Source organism: Anabrus simplex, chromosome 2 (genome assembly GCF_040414725.1).
Source record: "Anabrus simplex isolate iqAnaSimp1 chromosome 2, ASM4041472v1, whole genome shotgun sequence".
NCBI classification, from domain to species: domain Eukaryota; kingdom Metazoa; phylum Arthropoda; class Insecta; order Orthoptera; family Tettigoniidae; genus Anabrus; species Anabrus simplex.
The window spans coordinates 612,123,141-612,147,582 of record NC_090266.1 but is presented as its reverse complement, the minus strand read 5'-3'; the positions used below and the strand labels follow the sequence as shown (position 1 = coordinate 612,147,582).

The window sequence follows — 24,442 nt, the reverse complement described above, 5'->3', positions numbered from 1 at the left end:
TATGAATCTATGAAAAGAAGACTCTGAGCACCACTGGGCTTGGAAAGCACTAGAAGACAAAGTAGAAAAGTTTAAGTACTTAGGAGAATATGTAAGAGGAAAGAACAGGAGCAGCAGAGGGGGTGGAAAATACTACCTACCTTGCGACCAGAGAAGCGTACAATAAAAGAAACAAGACACACAAAGCTCGGGCACTAAAAGGTAATGGTGAGGAACATGGCAGAGACAACCCTAGGAAAGCGTGGTTTAAAGCCACTGGAGAAAGAAGGAAACTTCTGAGAAAGGTACTGGAGGTGAAATATGGCAACATAAAGGGACAAGCTGTACCAAACACGGATGATCGCTGAGGAAATAGACTCAAAGAACAAGATTTGCTGGACTGTGATCAGGATGGACATAGAATGACTAGAGACTATGGGAGACAATGGATAGGATGAGAGGTATGATGGAAACCAGCTGGGTTAAAAGTAATAAATTTCATTGTTATGATCATTGTTGTACATTACTGTATATGAGCCACGTACAGTTTGAGGGTCCACCTATTCGAATACATAAAATATTCCATTTATTTCATTATCCTTTTATTCACGCAACATGTTTAATCGGATTTGGACCTCATTAGCAGCTGCCTACGGACAAGATTAAAATTGAAACTAAAACCACAGGTTTTTATAGAGCACTCCTAACGCTTAACCCATTGAGCCGTGCATATTTGTTGGATTGAAACTGCATTGGCGCTGGGATTATTTTGGAGGAAAGTGTCGCTTCATATCATGACAAATTTCTTAGTTACAAGACCATTAAACATTTAAATATACATGAACACAAAAGGCTTCCATACCACAAACTGCGGAACAAGGAATACAGTAAAACACTTTTATTAGCATCGCGGGACCGTAGGCCTACTCAGTCCGCCTGCTGAGCTGTAACCCAGTTTTCTCTTTGCACTTTCTCTTCGATTTCCACGTCTATTTGTTATTCGGGAGCATTGCTCACACTAGTACTAATATTACTACTAATTTCACTGAAAAAATTACATTCCTAATCATTACTTCCTAAAAGGGGTTATATATCTGTAAATATCAGTTCTATACTGGCAGCCATCTTGTTTACAAGTGAATCTCAAAGGTAGAGATAGCCCACTTCAAACTAATATTACCAAGCACACTATCAATATATATTACCAAAGAGCATATAACATTGCAAAGGAGTCCCTATACAAATCACAAATGCAACTCACTCTGCCATCTCTTGAGGAAAAGTAGAATTGCGTAGTAAAATGAGACAACGGAACAGTTCCGTGGTCCGGCGTTTGGTCCACCGAGACGAAGCACGGAACGGTTCCGTGGCTCGGGCCCAATGAGTTAAGCTATCCTGTCTCAAATACCATGTTTAAAACATGTTAGTTGAAAGACTTCTTGCTTATAACTGTTGTTATGGGTATGTATTTAAAAATCACTCGTAAAAAGGAATCTAGGGTTGATCTTGATTTGAAGAGATTTTAAATCTTGGAGTTCTATGGATGGCTGGTGTCAAGTATTCTTAAAATGGGGTTTAAAGATTGTTCTGAATAGGAGACTTCTCAAGTTGTTAATAAAACAATGTATGCTATAAGATACATGTAGTTACTCTGTAAGAAAGGACAGAATACATAATAGGAAAAGGATTTTGTGAGTGGAAGAACACTTGATATTGAAGTGAATTGCACTTGCCTCCTAGATTATTTCCTCCCCGCATCAGACTAGGGTGCAGTCACCTGCCTTGCTGCCTTTCACTTTGTCTGGTGTTGTGTGTTGCTGCAGACTGTTTGCTTGCGAGTGGTGAGGGGGTGCTGAAGGGGAACATAGAGAACTGATTGTGCCAGGGACAGGTTTATCCTTTCGTGAAGTTATCTTGGACTCCCAAGCAGATATAGGGAATTTTTTCATATAGAGGATTTCTGTTGTCCAATGTCATTCAAATTATTATACAATCATTAAAAAATTGATCGATAAATATGAAGAGGTTTTCAGATTCATTTGTAGTACTACCTTAAGTCTTTTAAGAATATCTAAATCTTGCTCATTTTTAGTGTGTGTGTGTGTGGTGTCACACACGCACACTCATTGCAGAAAATTTCCAATGTTTCTTGATATTGACATGCTCCATGTCTGGTTGTGAAACTTCACCTTGTTTGCCCGATGTATGTTGCCGTGCACTGATTACACTTGTCAATACCTGAACCTGTAAACCGACCATTTGAGTTAACTGTTGTGGTTAAAGGAAAGATTAGTGTATATGTAAAGACTGCTAATTTTGATTCCTTACGCCTTTCAGATATAAATTTAGAAAGTTTTCTCCTTATATTGCCTATGATTTTGTTGACCATGTCAACCTTTGAACTTCGCCACATTTCCATATGTATCGTACCTCCTTGTTTAGCTCTTCGTGTGAAAGGCAAATTATATCACTAGCACTAATTAAAGTGATACCACTGTGATAAAGGATAAGAAAGATTAACAAAACTGAAACTTTTTTTCATAACGATACCTTATTTGTAAATAAAGATCCCACAACAAGCATTCAACATACGCTCAAGGTACTACTAAATATTCATCCTTCATATTAAACAGGAATTGCCAAACCTCATTTGAACCCAGAACTGAAGTCCCCGTATATTCTTAAATCATCTACGAATTTTTTTACAATTAATCACCCATTAAAAAAACTCCATAGAATTTTGCAATAAACTAAGAAATTTGAAAAGTTTTGCTCCATCACATTTTGTTCGTATATCTAAGATATGTACTTGAACATTCCAGTACAAGATACAATAAAAATTATCAGGGATAATCTGTTAAATGAAGGTCATATCAGTCAATTGGAAATTGAAAGCTTTGTAAAAATTTTTGGAATTTGCTCTTGGTAACAATTATTTTGCGTTCAATAAAATTTAGCAAAAGGGTCTTCCTATGGGAGCTCTGGCCTCAGGTATTTTGGCAAATATTTCCATAGATTTGGAATACTCCCATAGGTCAAATAAAAGGCTTAGGCATGGATATGTTACGTGGATGACATGTTCATCCTAATAGACCCTAGATCTAATAATTAGTGCTGATATTTTATAGTATCTTAATTCATTATATAACATATATACAGTTGAAGATGAGGTGAACAGCTCCTACATTTTTTTGGGACATGTTCACATTAGAAAGAGGCTGGTTTACTTACAAAATTTACAGGAAACTGTTTTCACGAATCTCAAGTTTATTGCATCTGGGTAGCCAACAAGGAGCAGCCTAATTTAGTCTAGTATATCGGGCCTTTAACCTTCCCATTTCTCATTTAGTTAAATAAGTTACAATACATACGAAAGGCGAGGTTCATTGGTTCGAGTTTTTGACATGTTGAACGTCATAGGCAAAATGAGAGTAACTTTCTGAACAAATATCCAAAACTTGTAAGAAATCAAAATTTGCAGTCTGTACATATAATCCAATATAATGCAAATAAATTTATTCATGAGGAAGAATTTTCAACTCATAACACTGACTGTACGCTCTTCTTTAACCATGCTAGAGAAGCTCCTTAAATGGTCAGTTTACAGGTTCAGGTATTTAGACTTAAGTGTAATTTGTGCACGGCAACATACATAGCGCAGGCAGGGCAAAGTTTCACGATCAGATACATGGAGTGTGTGAATGCCAAAAAACATATCAATTTTCCTTAATGAGCGTACATGAGTGATATGGGCACTCGTACACAACAATTGAGCAAGATCTAGATATTCTTTAAAGGCAGTACTATGAGCGCATCGGAACACCTGTGCATATTTTTAGATAAATTCTGTAATAACAATTTGAACGACATCTTGTATAATAGAAATCCTCTGTATGAAAAACGTTTCATTTATTAGATCTGCTTGGAGTTAACTAAAATAGCTTTATAGGAAAAGGTAAACCTGTCTCTAGCACACCAATCAGTTCTCATCCCTCCCCCTCATCTCCTCATGCAAACACAGCCCATGGCAACACACATACACCAGATACAGGCAGCAAGGCAGATGACAACACTAGACAGCTGCGGGGAGGAAACAGTATAGGGGGCAAGTGCAATTCACTTAAATATCAAATGTTTCCACTCACAAAATCCTCTTCTTCCAGATCCTTTCTTAGACTTCTAAGAACTACGTGTACTGCATATCCACAGGGATACGTTCGTAAGAACGCACATGGTCAGTTTTATCATCAACTTGGAAGTTCCATATTAGGCACAATCATCTTTAAGCTCCATTTTAAGAATACTTGACAACTAGCCAGCCATCCATAGAAACTTAAGATTTATAATATCTTCAAATAAAGATAGATTACTTGAAGTGATTTTTAAAAATACGTACTCCTATAAGAACTATTTAAAGAAGTTGTTATAGGTTTTATAGACTAAGATGTTTTTTATTCATTGTATTCTAAGACTAGGATAGCTTAAGCATTAGGAGTACTCCTTAAAAACATGTTTTAGTTTAATTTTTAACTTTAGTAGGTAGCAGCTGATGTCCAAATTTGATGAAACATGTTCTGCGGATAAAAGGATAATGAAGTAATCAATGGGTTATTTTGTGTTCTGAAAAAGTGGACCCTCAAATTGTACCTGCTCATATAAACCGACTGGGTTGTTGAACTCTGGAAAGACTAGACTGATGGGATTTGAAATGGGACAGAGCACTGAAGGAATATACACCAATAAATATGGGATAGCCCTATGATAAGGATATAGGAATAAGACAGAAAAGCACCTGTGGGAGGGAAGAGGATACTGAAAGTATTAAATGAACAGGATAGTACAGGATGAAGAGGTTCTGGGAGAAGAAAAGCCAAATCATGACAAAACCTGCCCGTGGTTCTTCAGGGGCCGTACCTATCTAAAAGGGTTGGTTAGCATGTGTTTCAGTGGGCTTCGGTAGATTGTAATGGCACCAGCCTTCAGGCTGAGGTTCAACTTATAGAAAGAAGCCCTTCATCAATGCATTGGGTTTAAATCCTGGCAACTACGTGAAATTTGTGTGGAGAATTTCAAACCTGATCTACCACATCACTAGAATGAGTTTTGTGTGTACCATCATAAAGAAGTATGCTTGTACATAAGTTAATTGTAAATTTTGAAAATGTGTGTAATATTCGTTTATAGAAAGGGGAGTTAGGGATTGGATTAGCTTACCTAGGAAGGTGTTCAATAAACTTCACCAATTTCTTTGAAATAATTCAAGAAAGGGCTAGGAAAACAGATAGGGAATCTGCTACCTGGGTGACTGCCCTAAATGCAGATCAGTAGGGATTGTTAGAATATTGGCTTTTTTATCCCACTATCTACTTTTATGGTTTTTGGAAATGTTTGTAAGGATTAAGATTGTACATTAAAGAACATGAATTATTGGGTATCGTTGGCCAAGATTTCTGGTTTTAAAGCTTTCCGCAAAAGTAATTTTGTACTTCAAAATTATGAACATAGGAGTGAGGCCTTGTCTTTTATGAAAAACCAATGCTAACAAGTCATCTTAGATTTGTGAATTTACCTTTTTTAGGAAACCTCAAAATCAAGCTGTAGGTGTTTTAAATTTGTTAGTTGAGTTATTACCAAACCATCTTACTATGCACTCCCTGCGTATGGAATACACCTAAAGTAACCGTTTTACAGCAGAGCAGAACAAAAGTGTCTAGGGTCTTCTCAACAAACTTAAATTAGGCAGCAGTTATTCTTTGCCACTCAAATATCCTGAAAACTTCATACAGTTGGTAAAATACAGTAGTGAAAGCTGTAATTGAGCTTTTCTCAAAATAGTTTTTTTATAAGTCCAAATTTAATATCTTCAAAAGTATTGCCCCCTAGAAGCATGAGCTTTTTTAAATACCCAGTATCTTATGCCAATTTTAGAACCACAAAAATATCAAATGAAAAATTGGACTCGAGATCCCTGTCCTTGCAATGGGTCACACATGTACTTGAAACTTGAATGTATGTGATTTTGTTTCTAGGACTACAAATCTCTTCAAGATATTATTGCTATCTTGGGTATGGATGAGTTGTCTGAAGAGGATAAGCTTACTGTGGCCCGTGCCCGAAAGATTCAGAGGTTTTTGTCGCAGCCCTTCCAGGTGGCAGAGGTATTCACTGGTCATGCCGGCAAGCTTGTTCCCCTGGCAGACACAATCAAGGTTAGTTTTTTGTCTGTATTTCACGTATTTGTATTGACCTGCTTAAAGGATTTGGAGGAGAATACTACTTGTAAATGTCTAGTGCTGTTTAACCTCACATGTTACTTCAAGGTATAATCATTGGATTGCTATAATTCAATTTCCCAGGTAAAAAAAAAATTATGGTTCTGTACTTTTTCATTGTGAGTGGCCCCTTTGTCCTGATTGATTGCAAATGCATGGTAGTGTTACTGTTGGTTTTCCTAATGCCTCGGTGTGTGTAAATTGTGCTTTTATAAGTCAGTGCCATTTAGGTTTTTAGCCTCCTTATTAATTACTCCAATAATTTAGTTTAGGAAGGTAACTTGTACTCCTGGTAATTCTTGCATAACTTCCGTGCTTTGGAATTATGCTGCTGAGAAATGGAGGTTCTAATTAGGCAAAGATAAAATGTGCATTTTTTTTTTTACCTCCACACATTCAAATTTTTCCTCTTAGTTTGCAGTCCTTTAAAGGTGTTTGTTGGGCTTTGGCAGGCGCCCCCCCCCCCCCCCCTCTCTTTTTTCAGTCTGGTTTGTCTTGCTTATATTCAACAGTACACTTCCAGCATAACTCAACAGTCCATTGTGTGCGCTACTTGGCATATTGAAGCCTGTCTCTGAAACTTACTGCTGCTCACTGGCCCAAGTAAGTGCTCAAGAGTCTGAATAAGTTACTATGGAATCGGATTTGCTATCTCGGAGATATTGAGTTGCGGTCCTTCTTTGTGCTCAGGTGGTGCTTGGCCTATTACAGGAGAGATCCTCACTGTAACTGTGTGTTGGTAGGGTAGCATCCTACTTCACAGAATTTACAGAACTCGGAACATTTTAAGAAAGCCTCAGACCTACGAAGTAACAGACATGTAGAATATAAGCAGTTTTGACCAATTGTATCTCCTGCTTTTTGGTTTTGTAAAGTTGGCAGGTATGTTAATGCAAGGGAAGATAACTATGAAGAGAGAATACTCTTACTAGGTGCTAAAGAAGGAATAGCAGTGTATGGTAGGATTTTTGTTCATCAGGAGTTATATCTGTACCAAAAATTCTTTCCAGCCCAATAAATTTCTACTGCTGTTTAAAATTTTGCTTTTGTTACTGTGGAATGACTTGGCAATTTTTTTGTATGCCGCTTGAACAGACAAATCTATTGCTTATACAGTAGAACCGCAATTATACGTTCCTGGAAACTGTTTTCCGAGATTATTCGTTCAAATTAAGTTTTTCCGCAGCATCCTAATTAAATCACGTAAAAGTCCTGCATTATCCGTTCCTCAAAACTATTTCCTGGATCAACCGTGCAGAAATTTCAGATTTCAGTCCCATCAGCACTAAATCCTCAATTAGCGTTTTTCAAGAAATGGTATCTTACGAAAGGACTGCTGTGGCATACTTGTGGATCTTGGGTGTAGTCACGTCATTGCGATAATTTGGCGATGAACTTCCATAACGGAACATATTTAGTGATTTCTTGGGAAATCATAAAGCAGAGTGTGGCCAACACAACTGGAAGGAGATGGCACATTTTGACAGCTCTAAGACGGAAAGAGAGTAGTCAAATGTTCTTAGTTGTGAAACGAGTACATTAAGTCTGGGGTTAATGTTTTTACTTGTTTTAGATTGTATCGCCGAACAAGTTTTCAGCCCTTCCCTCGGTGTACTGTATAGTCTGTGGGCTTTTAGGCAGGAATCGAAACTGCTCTTTAACACAAATTTAGTCTTTTAATATTATTGTACAAGATTATGTTGCACCTTACATACATTAAGCCATGGGAGGTTTTAGGATTGCCTTTTACTGTTTCGATCCTAATATAAAACTAGGAATTTTAAGTTTGTGTTAAAATGATATAAACACCACAGATGTTTAATTAAAAAGTTTGTATCATTTCCCACACACAGAATTGAATATAATGCATTGGAGGACTTTTGAGAATCAATGCTTGCATTCAAAACCATACTCTCGACCTTTAAAAGTCGATGTAGGCCTAATTTACATGGTACAAAATTTCTAGAAACTATGAACAGTACACGTACACTGGTGACCGAATTACAATGGAAGATTAGAGGCGTTTTGCCATCATATTGGATGCTTTTATATCTGATGTGCTTTATTTGATTAGAGAATTAAAAGCTACCTCTGGTCGGTTGTAATTTGGCTTGGCATTACTGGTATTTTTGGCTGATCAATGTAGCTGAACTGCAAGGTTTCACAGGAAACTGGCAAAGTTTCCCCGGTAAAATGGAATGTAAAGTTTTGTGATTTTTAACCGGTAATTGTTTGAAACCGACCCACGATCTAACTTGCCTGCCTCACCTGGAGGGCCCAGGTTTGATTCCCAGCCAAGTCATGCATTTTTACCTGGATTAGGGCTGGTTCCAGGTCCATCCAGCCTACGATTACTTTGAGGAGCTATCGAATGGTGAGATGGTGACCCCGGTCTAGAGAGCCAGGAATAATGGCCAAGAGGATTAGTCACATTGGCAACGAGTCACTTCGTAATATGCAGGCCGCCGGACTGAGCAGCGGTTGCTTGGTAGTCAAAGGCCCTTTGGGACTGTAGTTTGGTTTGGCTTGGTTTAGGAGTGTTTGTAAGATTATACTTATACATATTTCATTTTTATGATGTTTAGCCAAATTGTTGATGTTCATTCATTCATGGATTTTGTTTTCCAATGGGTTTTTTGTGGTCCCTCCAAAAACAGAATTGAGGTTCCACTGTATTTCTTAATGTGGTGCGCAAGACAAGAGCTATGAACTTTATCTGATTTGTAGATTTTAAAATTTATGCTTGTACAAATGATTCTGCTAAAAGCTGCCCACCAGCCAGCACAGTAGTAAAACAGTGTATTTCAAGAAGCAAAGAACTCACTGCTTTGAATTACATTCAATACTCTTTTAACCAACACTGCTAGTATACTCCAAAAACAGTTAGGAAAATAAAGACAAGCATGGAGGAAAAATACAATTGCATAAGCTCAGGAAGGGACAAGGGTAAACTATGCATTACTCTAGTGTTTATATACCTTGATTATGTGAATTATGCTCTGTTCTGATTCCATTTTTTTTTTTTTTTTTTTTTTTCAGGGATTCCAGCAAATTTTGAATGGTGAATATGATCATTTGCCTGAAGTTGCTTTCTACATGGTGGGACCTATTGAAGAAGTTGTAGAAAAGGCAGAAAGGCTTGCTGCTGAAGCGGCTGCATCATAAACTCAGTGAGAGGAACGAGTGTTTAAGACTTTTCCTATAGGAGTAGCTGAAGTGCTATTTGTTGTGCATACACTTGACTTTTGGCTAAGCAGATGTGACAAAAGGATAAAGGAACTTTTTGTTCCTCTCTTCATTGAGCATTCCTTCAAAATACTGGTTCGCAGGAAGTTGGGAACTCTTGTGTTGTGTGTCATGTGATAGTCATGTGGAGTGTCTGTATTCAGATTGTACATTTATTAAACCCTAATTAAATCTGTACAGTAGAAATCTTGTGTTTTTCTAATGTGATCACTTTCATTTTGAATGTGTGATGCGTGATCAAAAAAAAAATAACTCGGCTTGTTCAGAATACTGTGTATAATTTATCTTACTGGCAAAATCTTTCCTAAATGTTGTCACATCCTGCTTGCAGCACAGCAGTTTTTGAAGCTGTAGATCTTTTAGCTGATAATGAACTGTACTAAAGTTTTTCATCTGAGGATGTGCATACATTTGATATTTGACTGCACATGACACGTAAGTCCCTGGAACTCGATGCTGAAAAAACAGAGGAAAGAAAATTGTGGAAAATCGTACTTGGTCATCAGTTGTAAATAAAATTTAAAATAAAGGATGTTAATATAACAATTTTTTTTTTTAGTTTATTGAGGTTTCTTATTTGCCATATTCCTCCGAATCAGACCTTTCTCTGTATCTCGTGTGAAAAATCTTGCATTCACAACCGAACAGTAAAACTACCCCTGGCAGTTACCATGGATGCTTCCCTTCACCACTACCACCGCACAAACCCCCTGCATAAATCTACCTTCAAAGTCTGCGTCTTCATTAGGCCTGTGGGCTACATCACTAGCCACGGCAACTGGTTGTACAGTGCCTCTCTGTTATGTAACTACCGTATTTACTCGCGTATTAGACCCCTTCCCCCCCCCACTTTTACAGCCAAAAATAATAAAGGGGGGTCCAATATGCGATAACCTCAAAATTTTGTGCAGCGAACACTACTTCTAGGTTATAAAGAGCTATAAATTGTACGTGTAAACATTCTATACTATTATTTAACAAACTTAGAATGTATTTAAATTGTACTGGCTATTTTCGTCGGAAGGCAGCGTTTCTGAACGTAAAAAGACAATGCTGAACACTAATTTTAGGCCTACAGTACGCATAAGTCTGTTTTAGTTACTCATCACGTCATTCGTTACATCTCATTAATTCCTCTGGTGAGGTTGACGTGAGGAAGGGCATACGGCCATAAAAACTCGCTACGAAGATTTATCTCGCTTCATACTCAATCCCGTCGAAGATAGGGATAAGGGTATTGTGTTATCATATAATTAAATACTGATACAAAAGAACTTAATGGCCAGTAATTTGTCTCGTGTCAGTTCAGCAGTAGGCCTACCACACAGTAAACCTGATCACTGCTTTCATTTGAATTATCGCCTTGCGCCGCCAACTTCCCCGCCCTGCTACCATCGTGCCATTCTAAGTGACGTCATCTTCACTGCTATCTCTCGCCAGACGCGTCGGCCATGCTTCATTGTTCATTCTCTTTGAGCCATGCACTGCAATCAAGAGCATGCGAGGTCCCGTCTTTGAACCTTTTAAAAATAATTTCGTTCCCGACCATAGAGTCTAAAGAGTGTAAATCTATTCCCAGTTGATGTATATGTAGCAGAAGCCACTCCTTCCGAATAAAGCCGTACTGTTCTACTGTAGAAGGCATGCCAAACCATCGGCTGATAGCTAGCGTATGCTACGAGTTGTACTTCTGAATGTAATACATAGTAACTAGAAACATTCCTTTGATAACTGCGGCTTTTCCTTATTTTTTGAGTATATTTCATGCTTGTTCTCTACATTTAGCACATCAGGATTTGCGTAAACAGCTGTCCATGAGATAAGACAGACCACGTTTAGGTTAGGTATATTATCGCCCTGATAGTGCCAGAAGTTCGACGGAAAAAATAAATAACAGGAAAATATACCGCATTCATGGATATCTATAGGTGTGGAGGTAATGAGTTTTATTATCATACTGTCTAATTTTGTACGTCTGTTTATTTTTTTATTAACGCATACCCTAGTATGTTTTGTTTGGCGTCTCCGAAAATCGTTTAAAGTACGTCGGCATAAAATTATTTGTTAGGTACGTTGGAGAGTAAAACGATCGTTTGAATTGGATAGCTTTCATCATGTTTTAAACTTACTTCTCTCCAAATATATACCTACTAGCAAGATACCCGTGCTTCGCTACGGTATTATACTGAAACTCATAATTAAATGCTTATCGTTTTTTATATAACCCGCCGATATTCGCGATATGACTCATTTTCAGAGAGATTGCGGCAACGTTCCTCCCATTTTTCAGTCTTTTTTCCAGCAATCGATTTCATACTTCCTGGGCTAGGTCCAGGTATTCCATCCGGTCAGTTGGGTCCCTAGATCTTAGCCATGTTTTCCTATAAGCATTTTTAATGTGGATCAAATTCTTGAGGAGATCCGGCTCTTGAAAACAAACCCAGGAAACAATAAAAATGATCGGTTTGTGATCAGAATAAGTACATTGAAAATCCACAGGCTGTTTCCAGTCATTCAACCGGGTCAGGAATGGAATGAATAAGCCCCCAGCTAACGGTGAGGATAGGAATTGTGTCGGCTGCTGAAGCCTGTCGCACTCCTCTGGGGCAATGATTAATGAAATGATATTGGAGAGTGTTGCTGGAATGAATGATGACGGGGAAAACCGGAGTACCCGGAGAAATATCTGTCCCGCCTCCGCTTTATCCAGCACAAGTCTCACATGGAGTGACCGGGATTTGAACCACGAAACCCAGCGGTGAGAGGCCAGCGCGCTGCCGCCCGAGAGACGGAGGCTCCTTATAAGTTAAGTACATTAGGAACAGTAAAATCAATTGGTCTCACCTCCGTTTTCTCCCCATTGCGGTTGATTTACCCCCCCCCCCCCCAAGAAAAAGGTGTTTCTTTATGTTTAAAGGAGATTCCAAATACCAATGTTCATGTGTGTTACCTTCAGTTTTGAGATACAAGTATTCCCATAAAAATAATTAACTTTTTCACTTTCACACCTCCCCCTCCCCTAAGTGAATTTTCCGGCAAAAAAATTTGTTTCTTTAATAGTAAAAAGATCTTCTAAATACCGATTATCTTCAGTTTTTGATATGTGTGTCCTCATGAAACTAATTCAACTCCTTTTCACACCCGCCCCCAAAGATGATTCCCCCCGAATGTGGCGTTTTATTTTTAAAGATCTAAATACCAATTTTCACGTCTGTAAAAACTTAAATCTAATAAAAATTAAAGTATTCTCATTCAATTTTTCACCCCCCCCCCCTTTCATTGGATTTTACGAGAATACCTGTTTCTCTTCTTTAACAGGAAATTCCAAATACCAGTTTTTACGTCTGTAACATTTTACGTTTCTGAGATATACTGTAGATATAGTCTTTCTAAAAATTCACCCCAATTTGTCACTCGTGTTTAACCCCCATTAATTAGATTTCCCAAAAACAGAAATGTTTCTGTATTTTTAAAGGAGATTCCATATACCGACTACTAGGTCTGTAATATCTTCAGTTTGTGAGATATACGTATCCTCATTAAACACATTCAACCCCTTATTCACACTTTTCACCGCCCCCACCCTATTGGGATTTACAGAAAACAACAAATACGTGTTCTATTATTTTTAAAGGAGATTCTAAATATATATATATATTTTTTACATCTGCACAACTTTTGAAGTTTTGAGATATAGATACACTAATTTTCAAAATACACCCCCCACTATTTGGATTTTCATAAAACCAAAAATACACCTTTATTTATAAAGGAGATCCCAAATACCGATCTTCAGATCTGTAACATCTTCAGTATCCTTATTAAAGGCATTCAACCATTTTTCACCCCTCATATTGGGATTTTCCGAAAACAAAGAAAATACACGTTTCTTCATCTTGAATGTAGATTCTAAGTACCAATTTTTACATCTGTAAAGTTTGAAAGTTTTGAGATATACTCATTTTTTTAATTCACCCCCCTTTCAAACCTCCGCTATTTGGATTTTCCAAAAATAAAAAGTACATGTTTCTTTTTTTTTTAAAGGAGATCCCTGATGCCTTTTTTCAGGCTGTAATATCTTCAGTTTCTGAGATTTAAGTATCCTCATTAAAGGCGTTCAACCCCTGTTTCACCCTTCCTCTTGGGATTTTCCAAAAACAAAAAAAATACGTGTTTCTTTATTTTTAAAGGGGATTCTAAATACCAATGTTTACATCTATAAACTTTAAACGTTTTGAGATATACTCATTTTAAAATTCACCCCCCCCCCCATTAATTGGATTTTCAAAAAACAAAAAATACGTGTTTATTTTTAAAGGAGATCCCAAACACCAATTTTCAGGTCTGTAATATCTTCAGTTTCTGAGGTATAAGAATCCTAATTTAAGGCATTCAACCATTTCTTCACCCCTCCTATTGGGATTTTCGAAAAACAAAAAAAAATAGTGTTTATTTTTAATGAAGATTCTAAATACCAATTTTTACATCTATAAACTTTCAAATTTTTGAGATATAGACACGTTCATTTTAAAAATTCACCCTCCCATTCATTGGATTTTCCAGAAACAAAAAAATACGTGTTTCTTAATTTTTAAAAGAGATCAAAAGTACCAATTTTCTGGTCTGTAATATCTTCAGTTTCTGAGATATGAGTGCTGGTATCTTGATTAAAGGCATTCAACCCCTTTTTCACCCCTCCTATTGGGATTTTCTGAAAACAAAATACGTGTTTCCTTATTTTTAAAGAAGATTCTAAATACCAATTTTTACATCTGTAAACTTTTAAAGTTTTGAGATATAGATACACTCATTTTAAAATGTCAACCCCCTTAGCAACTGAATATCCAAAAATCCTCTTAGTGAGCACCTACATCTTAATGTGAATGTATCCCCAAAATTTCATTTCTTTATGTCCAGTAGTTTTGGCTCGGCGATGATGAATCAGTCAGTCAGGACAAGTTATTTTATATACAGTATATAGATAGTTACGAGATATTAAACGACCACTTTGTTAATGATCTCGCCTGCTGTATAAATAGCAACAACCGCGAATATTTCTCAACTAAAGTAAACTCGTTTCCTCATCCCGAGGTGATACAGCTATTTTTAGACACGCCTAGTGGAGGGGAGTTACAGGTACCGCTTTTACCGCATATCAGCCTTCCTGCCATTCGTAAATCTCTGGCAGTACGGTACCGGGAATCGAAGTCAGACCCCCGAAAACAGCAACTAATTGTGCTAGCTATTATGCTGGCGGACATTATTAACTACAAAACAGACATATAGCATGACTGATGCATGCTTGCAATGTGCGGGTTGGACACGAAGCTAGGCCTATTCATCTATTTGTGCGACGTCATCAGAGCTGCAGTAGACGTATGCTACAGAGGCGGACATTTAACTACGAAACACAGATGTACCGCATGGATTTGCCGCGTTTTTCGTTGCGTAGGTCGTACGGACGAAACTATTCACAAATTTGTGTGATGTCATCAGAGCTGCAATAAGACTTGTACTCACTTCAAAGCGGAATCATAATCGTTCTCTGACGAATTACGTTGGGGGTCTTATAGGCGAGATTTTTTTTTAATTTTCTTTGTCTCGAAAAGCCAGGGGGGTCTAATACACGAGTAAATTCGGCAATTCTCAGGATAAATGTTGTCTTTATGCCCCACTAGCTACTTTTATGGTTTTCGGCGACACCAAGGTGCCAGAATTGTCTTTAAGTGGTCCATTAGAGTGTGCTAACGCAGAAGCCACAAATTTAGGCATTGTTAATTTTAAAGCAAGCTCAGGTTGGTTTACTGGGTTTAAAGAAAGAAATGGAATTTGTTTTAAGAATGTGGGTGGTAAAAGTGCTTCAGTTAAAGAAATGGCAGAGTGGTTCAATGTAGTCTGAGAAAGGGTCTCTATCTCGCGACTAGCGCAGGCACTGTTTCTTGCGAGAAATCTTGTGAGTGTTGCCCCGCTCTAGCAAGCAGCGTGTTGTAGGCTTGCAGGTGGATGGAGCTGAACGTTGTTCGTGCAGGGTATACTAATAGCAAACCACGGGTCTTGTCCATTCCGTAAACACGCGTCATTTCTACAGAGATCTATTTTGACGGCAGTATAACGTAATTATAAAGGATACGCATTCTGGCATTGTACGCAGTGGTAAGTACATGAATGAGTAGGCTAACTACAGAAACTGACTGCTACTATAGGTGCACCTACCTGGATGCTGCATTATTGAAACTTGAGACTGGGCAAGATGCGCTTTGCTGCACATGCAATTACCATTACGCATGATTGGAATGTGCAATCTAAAATGTCTGCTCCAATTTCGACAAGTAGGTGTACATGTAACAAAGGCTTTTCAGTCTGTCAAACACACAGCAAATACAATGTAAATTAAAACACTATAAACATATCTGCAAAACACACACTAACATACAAAGAATGACATGTTTCGTTCTACAAGAACATCCTCAGATTCTATCAAATCACTTAAAAACAAGCTTATATATGTACAGTATTGTTTACGTAGCGTAAACTTGTCAATGATAGAGAGATTAGTGATAACATGAAACACTAATGACAAAAATAAAATATATACAATTATTAATATAATGAAAAACTTACGTACTTATCTAGACTGCCGATGTTAAGTCCGTTGTCACCAAACGCTATTTTCAGGACTGTGGTCATGGAAAGTTTGTGGTGAGCCACGCTGCGCGTGGAGAGAGGAGGGCAAGAAAAGGAGGGGCCTTGTAGAGCAATGTGGATCTCTCCTATTGGATGATTAAATCGAGTAGACTATAGAGTGGAAAGGGGAGGGAGATGTAGGGCGGAGCGGCTGGAGCGCTGTGGATCCTTCCATCAACATTGGAGAGGGGAAAGATGTTATTGACCTATTTCATGTTAATTGTACCTTTATGTAATATGGATGAATGCAAATTCATATTTTTTTCATAGGTGAATAAAGTAAGGAACGGTATTATTATTATTATTATTATGATAAAAGCAATTTACCTTCCATCAACATTAGAGAGGGGAGAGATGTTATTGACCTTTTCCATGTTAAATGTACCTTTATTTAATATGGATGAATGCAAATTATTAATTTTTTAGGTGAATAAAGTAAGGGGCATTATTATTATTATTATTATTATTATTATTATTATTATTATTATTATTATTATTGATAGAAGCAATTTAATGAGTAGGTGTCAGAATATTATGTGAGTAGAGCGAATAGGGGGGAATTATTTAAATGTGTATGCTCATTCAGGTTATTGGCATAAGCATTTTTTGCGACGTAAATTTCTATTGCTTCTTTTATATTCAAAGATTTACTTTTATTTTCGAAGTGTAAAATATGTTTATAGTGTTTTAATTTACATTGTATTTGCTGTGTGTTTGACAGACTGAAAAGCCTTTGTTACATTTAACTAAGTCAACACTGGAAATCATGGCTTCATGTTTAACAAAACAAGTAGGTGTACTAAAAACTATCCACTTCATTCCCGTATCGATAATGTAATCCAATCAATAAATGAAAAAAAGTTCCACCTAATCGATACTTTCTCTTTTCCATTTAGCCTTGGGCTATTTATAAAGACATTAATAATCACAGAACATGTTTCGATTGCTTAGCAATCATCATCAGCTGTTTTACATGTAGCTTAGGTATAAATAGCATAAAATCAATCTCATAATTTACATTAAAACATTAAAAACAGGTGTTAGTAGAAAGCGTATAGAGGGGGAGGGGAGTGCATTGAGGGCGGTTGTTAGTTGGACATTAAACTTTATATTAAAAACACTTATTGGACTAAAATGTCTTAGGTTCACTAAGTCCTGAGAGCTTTTCCGATAAAATCACTTGCTGTTAAAAACTTGGAGATTTAGGGTAAAATGCTCCTGTTGAAATATTTATGAAGTGTGTATGTCTTCTTAAAACGGCTTCTGGTTTTCTTCCCCGTCACTTGTCTCTTATTAGGTGGAAAAGTGTGGCCCGCTGTTGAATGAAGTCTACTATTTGGTGTTCAAGAACTTTTTAAGTTAGATTGTCTGTATTACGACCTGTAACCGGCAGAAAAAGATTGCGTCAATTAGTTGTGGTCGCCTAGAAACGTATTGCTAGGGAGGCTATTTAGTATTGGAAGATGTGGAAATATAAACTTACCCTTGTCCTGTTTGTTTTCTTTACTTCCCGTGCTACGGGTGTGAGTTTGTTTCTGCTGTTCTCGACCTTGTGTTGTAGCGGTGTGCTGTGGTCTGTAAGCTAGCTTGGTACGTTGGGAGGGGGGGGGGGCAGCGAGGGCGTGTCGTCATTTGCTGTTTTGGGCGGGGAGATGGCTTCTGTCTGTGACGTAGCGGCCTCGTGATTGCTTAGTGCGTTCGCTGGGCGTATTTGATTCCTTCCTAGTAACTCCGTGTATCACAATGTGTTAGAATAAGTGGTTTCTCTGCTCATTTATTTCATTTAAGTTCTTGTCCCTATTAATTGACTTGTCTAGAAATATGTGAATACTTTCTAGACTGTTCGTTAGTCTTCCCTTGTTCAGTCTATAAGAATTACCATGTCTTGTGAAATTGTTGAAGAAAAACGGTTCGATCAATTTTTTAGACGTTACAACTAAAAAAGACAACCAATTTCACTTTGGAATTTATGGAAAACCTACATTCATTCCAACTATGATTCATAACAAATCTCTACACCCCGACACACAGAAAAAATCCGCGTATTACAGCTTTATTAATAGAGCCTTCGAAATCCCGTTAACCAATAAAGAGAGGAATAAAGAACTAGCTTTTATCCGACAACAGGCCCTCATTAACGGTTTTAGTTTAAAAACTATTAACGAGTTAATTACCAAACGTAAACGCAAACTACAAACAAATTTATTAAAACTGTCAGAGCAAACAAAAAAGCACGTGAGGTTCACCTTCAACAACCCTAATATTTACGCAATTACTAATTTATTTAAGAAACATGACATCAAGGTAGCGTTCTCAACAAACAACAACACGAGACATAAGTTTTTCAACCATAATATGGTTAATATGAACAGTGAAGAGTGTTTCCAGGATTCAGGTGTTTATAAATTGATATGCAACCAGTGCAGGGCCACATACATCGGGCAATCAGGACGCAATTTCACAATAAGGTACCAAGAACACGTCAATGCAGAGAAAACATACGTAGTTTCTCCGCAATGGGAGTACATATGAGCGAGACGGGCCATAGATTTACAGATATTAAACACAAGACGTGGTAATTCTTAATAGACTGAACAAGGGAAGACTAATGAACAGTCTAGAAAGAATTCACATATTTCTAGACAAGTCAATTAATAGGGACAAGAACTTAAATGAAATAAATGAGCAGAGAAACCACTTATTCGAACACATATTGAGATACACGGAGTTACTAGGAAGGAATCAAATACGCCCAGCGAACGCACTAAGCAATCACGAGGCCGCTACGTCACAGACAGAAGCCACCTCCCCGCCCGAAACAGCAAATGACGACACGCCCTCGTTGCCCCCCCCCCTCCCAACGAACCAAGCTAGCTTACAGACCACAGCACACCGCTACAACACAAGGTCGAGAACAGCAGAAACAAACCCACACCCGTAGCACGGGAAGTAAAGAAAACAAACAGGACAAGGGTAAGTTTATATTTCCACATCTTCCAATACTAAATAGCCTCCCTAGGCAATACGTTTCTAGGTGACCACAATTAATTGACGCAATCTTTTTCTGCCGGTTACAGGTCGTAATACAGACAATCTAACTTAAAAAGTTCTTGAACACCAAATAGTAGACTTCATTCAACAGCGGGCCACACTTTTCCACCTAATAAGAGACAAGTGACGGGGAAGAAAACCAGAAGCCGTTTTAAGAAGACATAAACACTTCATAAACATTTCAACAGGAGCATTTTACCCTAAATCTCCAAGTTTTTAACAGCAAGTGATTTTATTGGAAAAGCTCTCAGGACTTTTATTGGACTAAAATGTCTTAGGTTCACTATGTGTTTTTAATATTAATTTTAATGTCCAGCTAACAACCGCCCTCAATGCACTCCCCTCCCTCTATACGCTTTCTACTAACACCTGTTTTAATGTAAATTATGAGATTGATTTTATGCTATTTTTACCTAAGCTACATGTAAAACAGCTGATGATGATTGCTAAGCAATCGAAACATGTTCTGTGATTATTAATGTCTTTATAAATAGCCCAAGGCTAAATAAAAAAGAGAAAGTATCGATTAGGTGGAACCTTTTTTCATTTATTGATTGAAGTAGGTGTACATCGTTATCAGACCCCACATTCAGTATCATATGACCACTGCTTGTGTTTACAGATATTTTGGTGACAAAGGAAATAATTCCTTACAATGTTATAGAGTATTCGCTTCATAATTAGATAGTTCAGTATATGACGGTGCAATGTGTAATTGTCTAATTGTAAGAGACGACTTTAAGGCTATGTCCGAAACTACGTAATTCGTGCATGTAGGTTATTTTGAACGGATGCCACATAGCACAGCCCGCTGTGTTATTTATTCAAAAGGAGTAAAATACGTCGGCAGAAATACTTCAGGGATGATCCAGCACTTAAAAACACAATGTCGCTTAAGGCGAATAGTCACAGAACACCTCTGGCCCAGCCTGTATCGCAAGGAGCTATCCTGTTGATAACCATTGCGAGGTATCCAGGTTGGTGTACACTCGAGATCTTTAGTATATCATGGCCAGAATTTTTCATTTCAGGCAAGAAATGAGTACAGTCCTCAGAACCACCAAATACCTGCTTACACACTCTTACTGGTCACATCCATTAGACGCTTAACGCTTGCACACATGTGAAGAATAAGCGCATGTGGAGAGCGAAGTACGGGATATCTAGCATGAACGAAACATGCAGAGTAGAGGTGGGGACGGAGCGAGTAATACCGATGAGTAATCCGGTTGTAGCGGTAGAGCGCACCACCGATCCCCTCCGCTTACAACTGCGAGTACTCGCGGAGGACCTGAGCACAGTGTAGCGCACAACACACGTACGAAAGTACCTGTATTCAATCTGTGTGTTTCGAATGTACGTATATATTTCCTACGCTTGTTATGTTTTGTAGATAATGTAAAGTCTGTTAGATTATATTTGTGGTGTTAGTGTGATATTTAAACATATTCGTAGATAGTAGTTATATTTTTAGAATATTTAAAGGAATTTAAAGAAATTTCTACAGAACGTTGTTCCACAAATGCCACGAAAACCGTCGGATGCCTGGCAGTTTTTTGACATCACTGATAATAGGAAACACGCAAAATGCAAATTTTGTGGCCGCACATACGCGACGGGTGGTGGCACATCAAATACAATATAATATAATATAATATAATATAATATAATATAATATAATATAATATAATATAATATAATATAATATATAATAACTGTATTTATAGAAGCATTCTACTGATAGCTGTTTGGCATTGGGACGTATAGTAGTATGTTGTCAGATATGTTTTGTAATCACATTTGCAAAGAAGGACATTCCAGTCAACGTTCATTTACGTAATTACTTTTGTCATCCTGTATATGAAATTATGTCAGTGTTTTTCATTATATTCTGATAAGATTCTTTATATTCAGGTTATTCTTCTCATTAACAGTGTACCGTATCACATGAACTTACGAAATAATTGTTAATACATTACTTTTCTGTTAACTTCCAATCCCCTTGTATACAAACCCTTTCGGTAAGTGTGCGCCATACTTTATTTCACTATTCGAATGAGTTAACTATACGAGTTACTAACTTTTATTCCACATACTACCTCCTACTCCCTAGCAGTTACGTATATAACAATTATAGTGAATATATATGCACTTATTTACAGTTTTTACGTTGTGAGAGAAGGGTATTAATAGGGGGATGCAATACCTTCGCAGTGCCATACCTATAACGTGTTTAAACGTCCCGCGTCAGGACATTCACTCGGTAGTTCACTCGGTACTACCGGGTGATGACGTCACAACAACTGCTCCGCTCCGCTCCGCTCCGTCCCCAGCACTAATGCAGAGTGGAAGGTACTCGCTTCCCCGCCCGCCTGTCAACTCTCTGAGGGTCAAATTTTCCAGTTTCTTTGTAATTCTTGTAAGCAAAGGCTGGCTGAAATGTTAGCGGTCTCGACCATGACTTCATTATCAAATGGCATCGCAAGGCAGAGACAGTGATTCATTTAAAAGACATGTAAATGAAGAATATTTATTCATAATCTAAACAAAAATTATTGGTAAGTTGTAATAAATTAAAATTATATTCTCATATCATAGTAAAATGTCTTAAAGAAACAAAGGAGTGCATTTTGTAAGAAAACAGTAAATAAATAAAATGAACGCCTCCTGCACACGAAAATAATTGTATTTGTATAACATGCAAAATAGAGTATAATCTTAAACAGTGCTAGTTTTCCTCAAAAATAATTTTCTAGCCATTCAAATGATTGGAGGAAACTAAATAGGGAAAAGTAGAAACTGAATGGTTCTTCATTACTTCGTTAACACCTTGAGTGCCACGTGAGAACAACGTTCACTCACAGAGCTTAATGCCATTCGGGCCACGTGAGTCCACAGCGGACTCACGCGCATTCTCAAAGTCTCGGGCCTCGTGGTGCCATACTGTCGTCACATTTGACGTGTAAACGTATGTTAAATGAAAGTAAGTGGCCAGTACGTCACGAATCTATTCTTGACCTGTCCATTTGCGAGTCCGATGTGGCACCACGAAGGTTGTACGTCACTGTAATATATCAACCACAATAAATAAATTATGATATTATTTATTGTTCTCTGATCGTGTCATGTGTACAAATAACAAAAGGTTGTACTGTATAGTGTACTCATTGTTCATCGTCTAATATCAGGGTCTATAGACGAATTTAAAACAGGACAAAAAATTACATGAACTTTCTAGAAAAAGTATTTGTAACTTTGTCTCATTCACAATCACACCACAAATTGGTACACTTTTTGCATATGAATTTAAAGTATAACAAATGAGACTTTCTGAAGAAATACGATTCAAACTGTGTTTCACAATCACACTACAAATCTGTGCACTTTGAAGAAACAGTCTGAACAGAAGGAATTTTCACAGGCTGGTCATTTGAACTTAGACTGTAGAGTCTTCCTCATGTCATATTGCCTTCTTGATTCCTGATGGATCTCTTCATTACAATTACTGCATCTCCGTCTTCCCTGCCGGCCTACATCCTCCAGTCAGTGGGGTAATACCTGTTTCTTTGGTACTTGTGGGGGAATGTGAACATTTTTGATACCGGTACCCCACGAACCTCCTACGCAGGCGTAGCAGAGGGAGAGGTGATACTCCCACGTGGCGCGTCCCAGGTGGCGGATAGGGGGGAGGTGTCCTAACCGGCTTGCCGGCGGACTTGAGGGAAATAAAATACCTCTCGCGGACCAAACACACTAGCCCCTGCGGGTGGGGGACGCACATGTAGAATACACCCGCGGTATATCCTGCCTGTCGTAAGAGGTGACTAACAGGGGCCCAAGGGGCTCTCAAATTGGGAGTGTGGATTGGCGACCACGGGGCCCTTAACTGAGTCTCGGTATTGCTTCCACTTACTTGTGCCAGACTCCTCATTTTTCTCTATACTGTCCGACCTCCCTTGGTCAACTCTTGTTCTTTTCCGACCCCGACGGTATTAGAGCATTCGAGGCCCAGGGAGTCTTTCATTTTCACGCCCTTCGTGGCCCTTGCCTTTCTTCGCCCGTTACTTCATTTTTCTAAGTGACGGATCCCTTCTGTCTTCTTTTTTCTCTCTCTTTACCCCCTGTGGGTGGGGGACGCAGACGAATAATACACCCACGGTATCCCCTGCCTGTCGTGAGAGGCGACTAAAAGGGGCAACCAGGGGATGATTGAATTAGAACCATGAAACTACTTTTGATTCGTACCATCATGCGGGGAACACCATGGGTTGCCTGTACTTGCGAGTAGTACCATTAAATTAGGTACGAAATAGGTTTGTGATTAGTAGCAGTAAAGAGGCTGGCCTGGGGGTTTCCAGTACCCGTGCGTCGTACCCATGTGAGCAACACCGCGGGTCTGGGCGTAGCCTGTGATTTGTACCACTATATGAGCGACACCGTGGGTCTGCGTTGACTGTGATTAGTACCCACTATGTGAGGAACACCACAGGAATACCGGCGCCCGTGATTAGTACACCTAGGTGAGGAAACTCATCGGTTTGCGTTGGCTATGCGTGGCGCCATTGTATGAGAAACACCATAGGTCTGCGTTACCTGTACGAAGTGCAATACTGGTGAGTACTTGTGAGTCTTCGCTACTTTTAATTAGTACCCCAACATGACAAATACCATGGTTCTACTTTACTCGCGACATGTACCATTCTGTGGGGCCTTAGACGTGGATTTTGCACCCCTTTAGACATCAAGCATCGTTGTGGTTTATAAGTGGTCCCTTGGTCAGTAATACTATTATTTACGATCTTTTTTTGAGTCTGATCCTCTCTTGTTTGTTTTTTGTTGGGTTCATGTCCATCCATTCATTCTTCACGACATTTTTTATTTCATTCTGGTCTCAGTGGATGAATTTGAACTTTTTGTTATTTCATCTCGTACCATTAGGTGCCGATGACCTAGATATTAGGCCCCTTTAAACAACAAGCATCATCATCATCATCACCATCATCATCGATACCGGTACCTGTTAACTGTTCAATAATGTCCCCTTTGAACTGGGTAACAGATATACTCTCATTCCCATGTTGATTGGAAATACAGATGGCCTTTTCTATACTTGTACCGATCATTATCTCTATAGCTATTTTTCTGTGCCATTTTACTCCGTCTCAGGGAAGTACTATAGCCATTTTATGATCTGATAAATCAATGTACGG

The 24,442-nt window shown here is 38.2% G+C and overlaps 1 protein-coding gene across 1 annotated transcript in view; it reads left to right on the top strand.

The window, feature by feature from the left end:
* LOC136864259 (ATP synthase subunit beta, mitochondrial) overlaps window positions 1-10,043 on the top strand; it is a 68,797-nt gene extending 58,754 nt beyond the window's left edge. The window contains exons 9-10 of the mRNA XM_067141009.2: window positions 6,009-6,188; window positions 9,291-10,043. Of these exons, the coding sequence (XP_066997110.2) occupies window positions 6,009-6,188; window positions 9,291-9,416 (306 nt within the window). The 3' untranslated portion in view covers window positions 9,417-10,043. The remainder of the gene's footprint in view (window positions 1-6,008; window positions 6,189-9,290) is intronic.
* Window positions 10,044-24,442: the final 14,399 nt, after the last annotated feature.